Source organism: Podarcis tiliguerta, assembly GCF_965153285.1.
Source record: "Podarcis tiliguerta genome assembly, chromosome: 7".
Taxonomy (NCBI): domain Eukaryota; kingdom Metazoa; phylum Chordata; class Lepidosauria; order Squamata; family Lacertidae; genus Podarcis; species Podarcis tiliguerta.
In genome coordinates this window covers 39,903,084-39,916,976 of record NC_139540.1, presented here as the reverse complement: position 1 = coordinate 39,916,976, position 13,893 = coordinate 39,903,084, and the positions used below count along the sequence as shown (strand labels likewise).

General features: G+C 41.6%; 1 protein-coding gene across 5 annotated transcripts in view; it reads left to right on the top strand.

Moving 5' to 3' along the window:
• Positions 1–13,893, top strand: part of SPIDR (scaffold protein involved in DNA repair) — a 157,451-nt gene that overhangs the window by 123,916 nt on the left and 19,642 nt on the right. For 4 of the 5 annotated variants that reach the window (XR_014514057.1, XM_083451603.1, XM_083451602.1 and 1 more), the window contains exons 11-12: positions 9,074–9,232; positions 12,868–12,955. Coding sequence is in view for 4 of the 5 variants with exons in the window: in XM_083451603.1 (XP_083307729.1) it covers positions 9,074–9,232; positions 12,868–12,955 (247 nt within the window). In the remaining variant the exon portion in view is untranslated. The remainder of the gene's footprint in view (positions 1–9,073; positions 9,233–12,867; positions 12,956–13,893) is intronic. The other variant, XM_083451604.1, reaches the window with a different exon arrangement.

The window sequence follows — 13,893 nt, the reverse complement described above, 5'->3', positions numbered from 1 at the left end:
TAAATCCACATAAGATCCCACATATATCCTTTTATTTAGTTTGATTAGCTTTACCTTAAGCTCTCTCTTAACTCACAGTCTCAACATCAATTCCTGGATCTTTGGGGGAGGTAGCCCCATAATCTGATGGAGGTTGGGCTTGCAAACAGAATTCTCTTGTGCTGCTTCTGCTTTTTGTATAGTATTTCATACAAAGTGAGCGTAGTACCACCATCCAACATTCCTTCCTCTCCCTGACCCTCTGTCATGTATCTCCCTAATTTTTTCCTTATTCAGTTGCTTCAGATCAACCTGAGAGGCATGCTTCCAACCATAAGATCTTCTGGTCATGCTGATTTATTGTGACGATAGGAATATAAGAGAAGCCCTGTTGGATCAGATCTAGCACCCATCTAGTGCAGCATCCTATTCTCACATTGGTCAACCATATACCGTACATTTTGAAAACTCTCATCAATTTCCCCACTTGCGCTCACCAGTAATTATTGTGCAGAGACATACAGAGAGCAGCACTGAGGCTGCTGGTGTGTGTCTTAAGCTAGAGGCATATTGTGCCAGCCTTGAAAGACTTGCACTGGTTGCCAGTTCACTCCCAAGCCCAATTTAAACTGTTAAAATGGCAAAGATATAGAGATAAGCAAATTTTGGAGTAACTCAATGCCTGTAATGTTGGAGATACGATTGGCAATCGTGCCATAGTTTTTAAAAAAAAACTACCAGGAAAGTTGGGGTGTTATTGGCACCACAGCACACTAGGTGGAGAGGTTTAAGTCTTCCCTTCTCAATCACACTCAATAAAAATCTCTCCTACTTATGCAGCAATTAGCATTATGAAAAGAATATTCCATTGCTGAAAATGGGAGTTCCCCCTTTAATTCTAATTGCAGAGTATGTGTGGGATTATTACCATGATCACAACTGGATCTACGCTACTGTTCTACTGATGGCATCTTCCGCCCTGGTTCCTGGTATTTAATGTTTTAAAAACCCATGACATAATGGTTAATCATATCATTAACATAATGCGTACTTAGGCCCTAATTGGCAATCACTCTGAAACCAGACAAACCTTCTCCAGACAGGGACTATTCCCCTTGCTGCTACCACTTCTTTGGGGTGGAAGGAGAAATGGGATATGGATTTCTCCATTGTTTCATATTGGCAACTTACTTCTTCTCTGGGGAAGAAAAGAAAATGGTTTAAATGAATTAAGTCTGTGGTTGAAGGCAGTTGAGCCACAAAAATGTTGGAAATGGCCTTATAGAACATGAGAGCCGGGGGTTGTGAACCATGAAATTAAAACACTTTCTTCCTCCTGGTATGCTCCCTAAACCCTTTGTATAATGGGTGTTTCCCTATCTTCAAAGGGGGGGGGGGAGAGAGAGAGAAGATCCAGGTAACTACTGGCCTGTGAGCTTGATATTGATACTATGAAAGGTCCTAGAACAGATAATTAAACTGTCAGTCTATGAGCATTTATAAAAGGATGCTGAGATTACTAAGACCCAGCATTGGTTTCTCAGAAACAAGTCATGTCAGGATGGAGCAAGCATGTTTTCTGCTGCTCCAGAGACTAGGACCCGAACCAATGGCTTCAAGTTACAAGAAAGGAGATTCCAGCTAAACATCAGGAAGAACTAAAGTGGTAGACTCCCCTTCCTTGGAGGTTTTTAAGCAGAGGTTGGATGTCCATCTGTCGTGTATGGTTTAGTTGAGATTCCTGCATTGCAGTGGTTTGGACTAGATGACCGTTTTGGTCCCTTCCATCTCCACAATTCTATGAACCTATGGTAGTCAAAGTGGTGCCCTCTAGATGTTGTTGGGTTGCAACTCCTATCATCCCTGACCATCAGCCATGCTGGCTGGGGCTAATGGGAGTTGGAAATCCAACAATATATGTCAGCTACTCTTCCTCTCTAGAGAGCTGAAGTTCAGAGCTGGCAGCCATTGATCATCCCTGAGACCTTTTGCTGTGTATAGCACAGAGGAGGAAGGTTTCAGAGGGTGAAAAAGGGGGAGGAGATGTTCTTAGCAAATACTGAAGAGTGCTGAGGCATTTTGTACCTGTCTGTATGCCACAAGACATATTAATGCAGGTGTTCTTCTATTTACATTTCAGGAAATCTGTACATTTTAAGGGAAATTTGAGGGAAGACTGTGGCCCTAAGCATAAATCCCATTGAGGTCATCATGAGTATAGCTAGGACAGTGCTGTAATGTAGCATATAAGGATGTTTCTGCACGTTTCCTTTAATGCTACATAGTTAATGCTCTAGTGCAGGGGTTCCCAAACCATGTGCCATGGACCACCAGTTTCCCATGAGCTTTGTTCTGGCTTATCTGTAGAAATACAATTAAAAATCACACAGTATCTGGCATAGCACATTACAATTACTACAGTGGGGCAGAAAACTCATTAAGTGGTCAACCAAGACCCGCAGCAATTTACAGGTGGCATGTGGGGGGAAACACTGTGGTTGCACACGTCAAACTGTTTTTCCTGCTGACATTTCCTGACCCCTGATACTACAAATGCATAAGAGGTTGGCACATATGGCACATTACAAGTGGGCAGTCACCCAGGTTCTGTTTATTTTATTGGCTGTAAAAGACATTTGTAAACCTGTGATTCTTAACCAAATGTGGTTTATGCTCAACTGTGCCTAGTGGTACAGTTCACAACAATTGTTTCCAACCTTGCCATTCAAAAGAAAACAAAACTACTGAGGTTGGTTATGTGCAATCATATGTTAGTGCATCAGTTACAAAACAAATCGTTTTTGTGTTAGTGTGCTTCTGTGAAGAAGAAAAAGTAAACAAAAGGTGAACACCAGGAAGTGTTGAATGGGAAAGGTGCAGGCAAGTAATGCAGCTTAAAAGAGAAAAGTGTAGAAAAGGGGATATTAACGTAAAGACACCACCATCAAAGGGCAAGACAATAGCACTATTCTACTGGTTGTATGAAGTTGGTGTACTATAATCCTGTTTGAAGAAAAATAAAATGATCACAAATAAGGACTTAAAACATTGAAAGATACCAGGGAAAATATTAAAATGCAATACTTGGGGAGCAATTCTGCCTAGAGATTGCAGGATAATGTAACAGTGCAATCCTAAACATGTCTATTCAGAACTAAACCCCATTGAGTTTAATCTGACAGGCTCTTAGGTGTGTACAAGATTTCAGCTTGAGAGCATGGGTGTAGCCAGGGGGGCAGGGAGTGGCAGCTGCCCCCCCAAATCAATGATCCATGAAAATCCATGAAAATCCGTAGCAAACTGAGGTTTTGTCCTCCCCAAGAAAAGGCCTGGCCCCTTCCCCCAACAAAAATCCTGGCTACGCCCATGCCTGAGCGAACTAATCTTATCAATTTTGGACACAATAGCTTTTATGGAACCATCCTTCATTATACACCTTTAGGCACCAGGCAAAAATGTTCTTCTTTAACCAGGCCTTTGACTGATTGACATTCAGCGCCCTTTTAAAATGTGTTGGGGAGGAGGGGTTATTGGGTTGTTCTTGTTTTTGATTTGATTATGTGTTTTGTGTTTTTATATTGTGATTTTATGCTGTGAACCACTCTGAGACCTGCAGGTATACTACTACTACTACTACTACTACTACTACTAATAATAATAATAATAAATCTGCTAAACATGGAAATAGTCATATGTGCTTCTCTGTAGATATGAAAAGATTTCTAGCATAGATTTTCATGTTAGCTGTCATGATGTGGAAAATTTTCCATTTCATAAGTTCATTAGTATGAATGAATGGATGTCACTAACAAATAAATATTAGGAAGCACGACAGTTTCAAAGTTTTTAGCTTAGTTTACAAAATACCCCCTACCCCCCCAAAAGCTAAAGAAGATACCTGTAGGGAAACAGAAATTTTATGATTGCTAATTTGTACAGAAACATTTTCCAATTCAATTTTTTCTGCAAAAACCACATCACTGCTTAGATGTAATTCTGATTAGTGCTATTCAGGTTCTAGTTATTCTAGCTTTTATTTTTTGGGGATGTATTTCAAGGAGGATGCAATAGCCAGCATCTGCTGTGGGGGTGTGAGAATATTATACATCTGATAAAATGATGCGGAGCAATTTAAAAGTGATATGGAACACTTTAAATTGCTACAAGTAAGATGTACAGAAGAGCCCCTCTAGGGTTACAGACAAAAATAGGTTGTGTTTTGTGTCCTTTTGTTCCTACACATGTGCCTCTTATTCTGATTGCACTGGAGATAACATTTGCAGTGGGTGGAGGGATTTTGTTTGTGTTTGAGAGATTCAGATAAATTAAATCCCGTTTGGGTGGAGTTTTAAAGGTTGCTGTTGATTGTAAGCCACATCAGGAGAAGTTAAGGAGCTCCACCTCAAGACTTGACCAGACAAGTTGGTGGATTGGAACTCTGTAGGCACAGTTTTGTGCCTGTTTTTTTGTTTTGTGTTTTTTTGACAAAGCAGCACAGAAATCTTATTTTGTGTGCGTGCACCTCCTCATGCTTTAGTTGCTTCTAGGAGGGCACATACGCAAAGAGAAAAGAGTCTCCTGTCAGGGAGCAGGCATAATCAGCAGCACCCTATCTTGGATGAGCAAATGTTGCCATATATATCAGGAGGATGGGCTGTACACTTTTTTATAGCGTCTCCTTTTTTCCTCCCTCCTAATCTGAGCTTTGAAGAAATAAATACATCAACAGAAGCCTGAGGGGTCAGTCTCCTGTTGTAAAGCATATAATTGTTCCCACTAATTTTTGTGTGTCTTCTTTACTCCTTTCTGCAACAGCAATTGCAGACCCCATGTTCTCACTACATTCTTCTTGTTCTAATGCCTTTCTTTTGAGCTGCACCTGTCTGTCTTATGGAGCGCTATTCAGTCTTACTCCTTTGGGGGAGCAAAATGTATACAAGGAAACACAAGCCTCTAACCATGTTGTGGGGTTTACATGTATAATTACGGAATAGAAATCCCTTTTCCACCTTTTCCAAGAAGGATGACTAACTAGGAGGGGGCATGATGACATAATACCATAATCATTTCCAAATATCCACTTGGAAGTGAATAAATCTAAGCATTACCACCACACTCATAAAAATGCAAAATAATTGGCCTCGCCTTCCCTCTCCCCTGCCTCCAGCTCTTTTAGGAAATTAACAGAATATTCCCAAGCTTTGAAATGAGATTCACCATGGCCTAGTTCACAGATTGGTAAATCTGTGTCTGGCCTGTGCCATTGCAGATATATGCCCCCCAATACAAAAATTAAAATAAATAGTTGCTCAGTAGAGAAAACTCGGTGTTATGAAGGACAGGCCTACTTTAGCCTTAAAAACCTGACATGCCAGTTTTTTTGTGTAGGACTTTTAAAAATATGTATTTATATTTGGTGTGGAGGAATGTTAAATCTTGCTGGTTGTCATCTGTCTGAGAGACAATGGTGTGCGCCTCTTAGGGTGAAGTAAAACTGCTGTGTTAGCAGCACCCGAGAGACCTCCCCGGCGTCAGGCACACCAGGTTCTGCCCAACATTGCAGGTGCCCAGTGCATGCGTGTGACGTGGTGGGAGGAGGGCTGACAGGGCCGTTGTACCCTCCCAAAGGCCTGACATGACCTGGTTGCATCCGCAGGAGGGCCCACCGCAGCTTGGCGCAGTCACAGGAGGGCCCAATGGAGCCTGCCCGGGTGCGGATATTGAGGGGGCCCAGCCCCCTCAGTGAAATGAGGGGCAGGGACATGGGCCCTCACGGCCCTGCATAGATGGCATGCCTGCCCAGTGCACAAGCCTGGGCAGTGTGTATGGAGGTCCTGATCTGCCCAGCCAACAATACTCCCCTCTTGCTCTTGCTGATGTGCCCCAAAGGAAAGCAGAGCAATATATCTGGCACTAGCTTGGCTGCAGGACTTGCCAGAAGGAGGCATACAAGGTGCCGTCCAACCATATTAGGGACTCCACTCAAGATTTGTTCATCCTTAGGGTTCATCCTTAGCCTTTTCTTCTCCTGAAGATCTCCCACAAGGCATCGGTGGTTTAGGAGAAGAGTTTTCCTTCTCCTATCTCCAACCTTCCCAGGTTGACAAGCTCCATCTGCCCCTCATTTCCCTCTACAGCATGTGCCCAGACTGCCTTCTTGACCGTTGAACCCACTGCTGGTCTCGTTCACTCATTCTGCCAGAGCCTATCTTCTCATACAGGAGAAGACCCTAAGTCACTGAGGGTTTGAGACCTATTGGCTACCCTCACCTGGTTTAGCTGGCCAGTCAAAGCCATTCCCAGGGTGTGGTTGCTGACAGCTTCTAAGAGCCACAGGTGAGAGCTGAGTGCAGGCTAGGGACCAAAGGTGGAAAAAGCACTCTGGAAGGAGCACAATGTGTCCCCTATCACCCCATATACCCCTAAATCATGCTAACCTCCACGTCAAGCACATTGTTAACATTTTAAGGAGAAGTAGGTGAAGCTCATAGTGGGAGGAAATAAAAATCCTAATCTTTGCCTCCCTTCTTATCGCGTCTTGCCTTTGTTTCTTTGCTCTTCCCACTGAATCACATGTGCATTTTTCATCCATCTGTTCTCACACTCCCATCTTTTGTGAATTCTCCAGAGTTAACCACACACCTAATGATATCTTTTTGTCTTGGGGCATCTGCACATGTTGTTGCAGCATTAACTGCAGGGAAAATCATTTTTACCCCAGGATGGTTTCCACCTGTTTTGATGTTGAGCTAGAAGTAGGCATCTCTTTCCCTGAAGGTTATTTCCTTACCGCTAATGAATTAACTCTAACCACGCTTAACTTTTTTATTTATTTCAAATTTCTGCCCCACCTTTTTGCAAAAAGAAGAAAAGGAGACGTCCTGTTGTGCCTGCAAGGCACCTAGGTACAGTTGTAACCATTATTTGGAGACAATAAGAGAGAACCATGAATGCAACTTGGAGAAAGGAGGGATAAAAATGGCAATCAATGATTACTGACTTTTTTCAGTATTTATATACTGCTTTTCATGGAAAGGTTCATAACAAGTTTCCGTAACAAAAATGCAGTTTGAAAATCAACAATAGTTCCATGGTAACAGCAAACCGTATTGATATCAGTTAGATGGGGATGTATTTGTTTGCTGGGTTAGCAAGGTGGTGGTGATTGCTAGTTTTAGAGCTCGTTTTCAACAAAGTAACAACATCCCGAATTGTACTTTCTTGGCACAAAGTCAAAGTGAAACTATATTGGAGTCACATTGGATGGCTGCCTAGCTTAGTTCTACCTTTCTGACTGTAGCAGCTTTACTTATTCATTAAACTTATTTGTATATTGCATTTCATTATACATGTCCTTCCACGGAAGCTCACAATAAGAATATTAGTGTAATAATTCATAAGGATGCTTCCTGTAGGGCACTTACTGGAAGGCCTGGGAGGGAAGGACAAGAAATTCTAGCCTCAAATATGTTTAAATATGCCTCTTCTCCTCTCTTGTAATCCTTCCCACAGAACAGTTGCTGGTAGATGGCCCTGGGGTGGGGGTTCCCATTGGAGCAGGCTGTGTCTTACCAGAACCTCACTTTATTCACCCTAATCCAGCACATTAACTGAGTTTCTTATGTCTCTCCTGTTGACATGGAGAAATAGAACTGGGTGTCATTTTGTATTGATGACACATCACCTCAAACCACAGATGACTTCCCCCAAGGGTTTCAAGTAGATTTTAAATGGAATAGGTTATACACTGGACTCCTGCAGAACACATTGTGAAGGCAGACTTTACGAGACATGGGTTCACACAAAACTCTAAGTCATGGTTTGTTTAAGACAGGGCCAGCCTGCTCATGAGGCTTGGTGAGGCAGTTGCCTCTGGTGGCAGACTGGTGACAGCTGGGAGGGTTGGCAGATGGGGGGGTGGGGCGGAAGTGCACTGCTTGCTGCCACCACTTTTCACCCACCACTAGCTCCTCTGCTGCTTCCACTGCTGCCTGCTCCTCTCCAGCCTCCTTTTCCCTCCTCCACCGCCTTCAGCATGCCGGAGCTTCCTTGGGCCTCCTTCAGTTGCCTCAGGCAGCAGCAGAGGAGAATGTAATGGCGACAGAAGGAGGTGATGGATAAGGGCAGGGTGGCATTTTTTGTTTTGCCTCAAGCGGCTAAACATCCTGGGCCCGGCACTGGCTTAAGAAATCACATGTTAACCACAAGGGGTCCCACAGAGTATCAAACAAACCATGGCTTGTTTCTCCGACATTCCTGCCCCCCCCCCCCCCAGCTATTCTTGCCTCTCAAGCCTTTTTAGTTTGGCAAACGTCTGATGTGAGGTCAAATAAACCATGGTTTTAAAAAAGTGCTGGGTTTAGTCGCCTAGCTAACTTAAACCAGGATTCATAAACCAGCAACCTGGTTTCAAATCTGCTGAGCAGGATTTACAAATAGCACTAAGCCATGTGTGAACCAAGCTGATATTTGTATAGGAAGGAAGAGCATTGGAACTCAACTCAGCCCATTACTCCAGGAAGTCACTAAAGTCGTAAGAACTAAAAAAAAAAAAGACCTGGATCAGGTCAGTGGCCCGTCTAGTCCAATTTCCAGTTCTCACAGTTGCCTGTGGAAGGACTGAAAGCAGGATCTGAGAGCAGCACTTGCAATTCTTAGCAGTTGGTATACAGAAACTTACTGCCTCTGATAGTAAAAAGTACTAGGAGTCATTGCCTTAAGGGGTGGAGGAGATTAATTTTTTGTTACATCCTTATATTTTAAAGCACAATGTGAAATTTATTCATGGGTACATATAAAGATAATGAAGCTGCCTTCTGTAGAGTCAGAGGCTACATATTGTCTTCCTTGATTGGCGGCTGCTCTCCAAGGCCACAGGCAGAGGACGTCCCATCATTTGGATCTTTTTATCTTGTGTAGCTACAGTAAATCAGTTTTGCTACCAGTTGTGATGCATTAAGATTTCATCAGAATTTAATAAGCCTTTACGAAAACCCAAGGCTTCTGTCCTGTGAACAAATGTTTAATTCTGAGATGTTAGAGAGCTCCTTTGGGCATGCCACTAACAGACTAAATTTTATACACCTTTTTGCAGGTTGTGCCTCCTCGTTCAGGATGCCTATGGAATATTCAGTGAGGTACAATTTCATGCCCTGTTTTCTTCAGAACAGATAGAAGAATGTATCCAAAAATGGGAAGGAAAATACTGTCGTTTATCAGGAATTAAAATTTTGCAGAGACTTACTAGAGGGAGGTAAGAATAACACCATAAGTTTATCTTCCAGTACAGTATCTGTGTTTGAGCCCTACATTGGGCAGAAGAGTCCTGCCATGCAGGGGATTGGACTACATGTCCCTCAGGATCCCTTCCAACTCTACAGTTCTGTCCTTGTGTGATACAGCAAAAACACCAGCACCTTAAACACTAACAGTTTTATTAAGGCATAATAACTCCCATGGTCTTTGAAGTGTCACAAGATTCATTGTTGTCTGTGCTTTAAGATTATGCTTTTATGGTGTTTCTGGACTACAACTCTCATCATTCCTGACCCTCAGCCATGCTAACTAAGCTGGTAGGAGTTGGAACAATATTTGGAAGGCCACAGGTCCCTGCCATCCCTGATATAAACAATGGGTGGCAAACCTGCATTATGAATGCTGTAAGTGGCACTGACAGGATTTGAGGCAGAGAGAGCAAGAATCTGACTAATACAGAAACTCAGGCTTCACATACCTGCACTGTGCTGCTTGCCAGACACAAAGCCACAGCAGAGCATTGGGGGAATGCTGCATATGGTACTATGGTGCATGGCAGTGTGCCACTCTATTGTGACTTGGCAGAAAGGTTGGCCAGGGTCCTCTAGATTGTTCAGTAGTCACACAATTTGGAACCTGTAAAAAAAGGGAGGGGGAGAGTTGCATTCAAGCAATCTCGCTCTTAATATTTAAAAATTAGAAAATAGTTTACATTTAGAAAATTAAAAATGTCAATGTAACGAACCAATTATCCTGTTTTCAAGTAAGATTTGATGCTTGGGTAAAAATGATCGATCCTTTGAAACCTTTTAGTTCTTCTCTCCACTCAGATGATGGGAGTTGTAGTCCATAGGGCTTACCCCCTGTTCTAAAGCATGATGCTTAAGCAGGTGAGTTAAGAGCACAGTGCCATGACCACAGTTTTGTTTGGGTTTCTCTTTAAGAAGAGAGAGAAAAGGGGAAGGTAGGTACCCTGCATGAGTGGCTATTGCTTTTTCACTCCACCATCGCAAGCTGCACTTTACGAAATGCTGTGTTTTGTACAAATATTTAAAAAAGGAGCCTTTCTTACTCTCCACATTAAAGAGAGAAGGCTCATAATGGGCATATACCGAATTGTAATAACAAGTTGAAGTGGGTCCCATGTTGCAGTTTGGGAATGCATAAAGGTCCTGGGCCTGAAAGGCTGGAAGACTACTCTTCTAAAGCACTCTTATCCATGGTGCTTTACCATTAAACATACATTATAAATATATTGCTGCTCTGCCCCAGTTCATGCTAGCATTTCTCCAGGGCGTTCTGTTCTCATGGACTTGACAGTGTAACCTAAAGGGTGACTATCGCTTCAGCTTTTCCTCATAAAGACATTTGTTATCCCTGACCTTTTTTTATTGCTCTTCTGAGTTTTTGAGAGGGGGTGACTAGAACTGCATGCAGTTGTTACTAAATCTGATGCATTATCAGCATGTAGGGCAGTATCATTGTTTCCTGGCATCCTTGCATGCTATTGCTCTTACTCACATGACTACCAGCCTTCCCTGAGCTCTGCTACCTTAACCTGAATACTTTGTCGTTGCCTAACAGAGGGTGACTAATGAGAGATGGTGATAAAACTAGGAAAAGAGAGCAATGTGCTGAATTCTATCAGAATTTGTCAGGTTTCTGTCATTCTCTGTAGGAAAAGAACTAGAACCAGTCCTCAGTGATTCCTAGCAATTTAGGTAAAATCTTCCACTGAATAGAGGCTCTGTCATTAAAACCTTATGTCTTAAAAACAATTAAAACCCATCTTTCCCTTGATTTGTCATCTTTATCCCAGACTGTTTTATTTGTTGTGTAGTGCCCAAGAGTTGTAAGCCCATAAGCAATATGAGCACAATAGTATTGTGTTTTCCTGATGATACATACTTTGAATCAGCAGTAATCCACAGAGATTAAATACTAGCTCGCTGTCCTTCATTCATGGATCACAGGGGAGTTGTAACAACATTAGGGCTCCAACTCCACTTGAGTGGAGTTTAGCCCTGGAACTTCCCAATTAACTCTTGTATTGCCAGGAAGATATCACTACTTGCCATCATTGTGTTTCCATGGAATTATTCTGTTTTGGTGGCCTTTCCATCTCTCCTCTGCCTCTTTTGCAACATACTTATCTTCATCTTTCATTAGTCCCATATCTCTTGACATTTCCTCCTGAGTCAATGTCTCTAGCCGTACACTGTAAATGTGGAGCTCTTCCCCCTTCCCATTTCTCAGTCAATTTGGGAAAAACCTTTATCTCTACTTTTTCACAGACATACCACCACCTTTCCCTTTTTTTCTCCTGCCAAAGTTGGTGACTCTTAAGAACTACTGCTTTCATCTTTGTATCTACTGATAAACCTCTTTTTAAAAAGGCTAGTAATCTCTTGTTAGGTTTTCGCATCAGTTTGCTAGCCTTCCATCCTGCCTTTTTTTACCACTTCAGTTATTTCAGCAGGGGGATTCTGAATTGTGCTTCCTTTTGCTATGCTAATCCAATGATCCTGACCTTTAATCTCTGCATTGGCACACTGTTGTTTTCTACTGTATATCTACTTCAAACACTTTTTACATTTAACATGCTCTACCTCTTTGCCAAGGCCTGTTGTCCTAGACATTCTGCTTCCCTACAGCCAGCGTTGGTAGATCGGATGAATTCTATTATCCTTCCCATGTTATCATTGCCCCGCTCTGTAGTTGGTGGTGCTGACATGGGAAAGAATCACATAAGTTGCCTGACTGGCATTGTTCTGTTTTATAGACATTGCAAAAAATGAATCTGATTAGCTATGTATTTGGTTCTTATTCTTCTCCTTATTCTTCTGTTTACTTCACACACTTTGGGGCCGGCTTCTCTGTCGACTATTCCCTTGGTTTTCTTCTCCCATTCCTTTTTAGTCTACCACGTCCCAATGCCCAAGATATCTCTAGCAAGATTCAGCTTCTGATATTAGCAAAAAGAGCACCTAGCACAATTCATCAGACCTGTAAGATTGTATTTTCCAGCATACATATAATTTTAATCTTATGAAAGTGCATGACAATTGATTTGGGGTTTTACTTCCTTTAAAAAAAAGAGTATGATAAGGGAATGCTTTGTGTACTATGGGCTCAGATCATATTACTGTGTAACAAGTTGTTGTATCATACACAAGCTCATTCTGAAACTTGGACAATTCCAACACAGTTTGTTCATAGATATGTTCCCCTTCTATATTGTTAATAGTTAGTGTCTACAAGTGGAGACAATTTCTTAACCCTAGGTAGTAGATATTATTTATTTGCCTAAGAAATAATATCCAATAATAATATTAGAAATATGTAGATAGCACTTCCATAGAATTAAATTAGCTTATTCAACTTTTTAAAAAGCAGCAGTCAATTCCCCCCTCCCCCTTGTAACAGCAAAATGGAATTCCATTAGGGAAATTAAAATCTAGAATGCAATGTTCAATATGGCAGGAATTTGGTTTTGTGGTGTTTCAAATTATTGAAATTATCTGAATATAGCATTTTAAAACATCGTAATACAGCATTGTGAAGCTAAATTTCACCATGTTTGTGTGTTGTCTGTTTTGTTTTGTTTTGTTTTGTTCTTTGTTTTCTTCAAAGAGTGCCTGGACTTTTTAGCTTAATAGACAGTTTATGGCCACCATTATTGCCTGTAAAAGTTCATGGTCAAAGTCAAGAAAGTGAAATGGTAAGCTGCTGTTTCAAACTCCTCCTTTCCTTTTCATTTGTTCTTCGTTTCAAATAGTGCTTTAAAAGGCAGTAACTTTTAATTACCCATTTATCTATTATTTATTTATTTCTAGTATCACTCCTCCCCATCCCCCTTTTCGTCCAAAAAGGCTTCCAAAGTCGTTTCCATATCAGCAAAAACTCAGACAGTCCCTGCCCTCATGCTTATACTCTAAAGACATGACACAGAAGGAAAAAGGAATGAGGATGGAAGAGGAAAACAACAACCTCAAGCATCAGTTACAAAGAACCGACTGGCACTGAAATGGTTTAGGGCTAGTGAGAGCCAAATGGAGCCATTAGAGTAGATCTTCCCTCCTCTCCCTCTGCTGCAGCTGTGTTTACATTATCATAATGCCTAGCATTTGTGTAGCACATTTCAAGTGTTTGACACGTAGGCCAGTACTACTGTTTAGCCTATGTTACAGATGAAGGTAGAGAGCTGAAGCTGAAATAAGATTTAGAATTTTTGTCTTCCCATATTGTAGATAGTGTTCTCCAACACTTTGCTAGCTCTTCTTTGAGGCAGGGATGTCATAAGCAATCCTAGGAGCTATTTTTAATCACTGCCAGTTTCTCTATATATTTGTTCATGTCCATCATTTTTAGCAACACAAATGTGTCCGTACAGTACACATTCTTCTCCTTCTAAATTTAAATCTTTATGTTAATTTATTGTTTCTTCCTGGAAGGATCTGTGAGTCATCAGAACCCAGTGTATCAACGAGAAACGGGAAGAAATCCAGTCCCGGGCTGACATTTTGTGAGCAAATCAGGGACAGGGATTAATAGCTAAACAGCTGTTTTCATTAATCCTAATTTATTTATGTTTTTAGTAACTCTCAGGCAATGACTCCCAAAATGAATAATATATTACTTCTATAGCACTAAACAAGA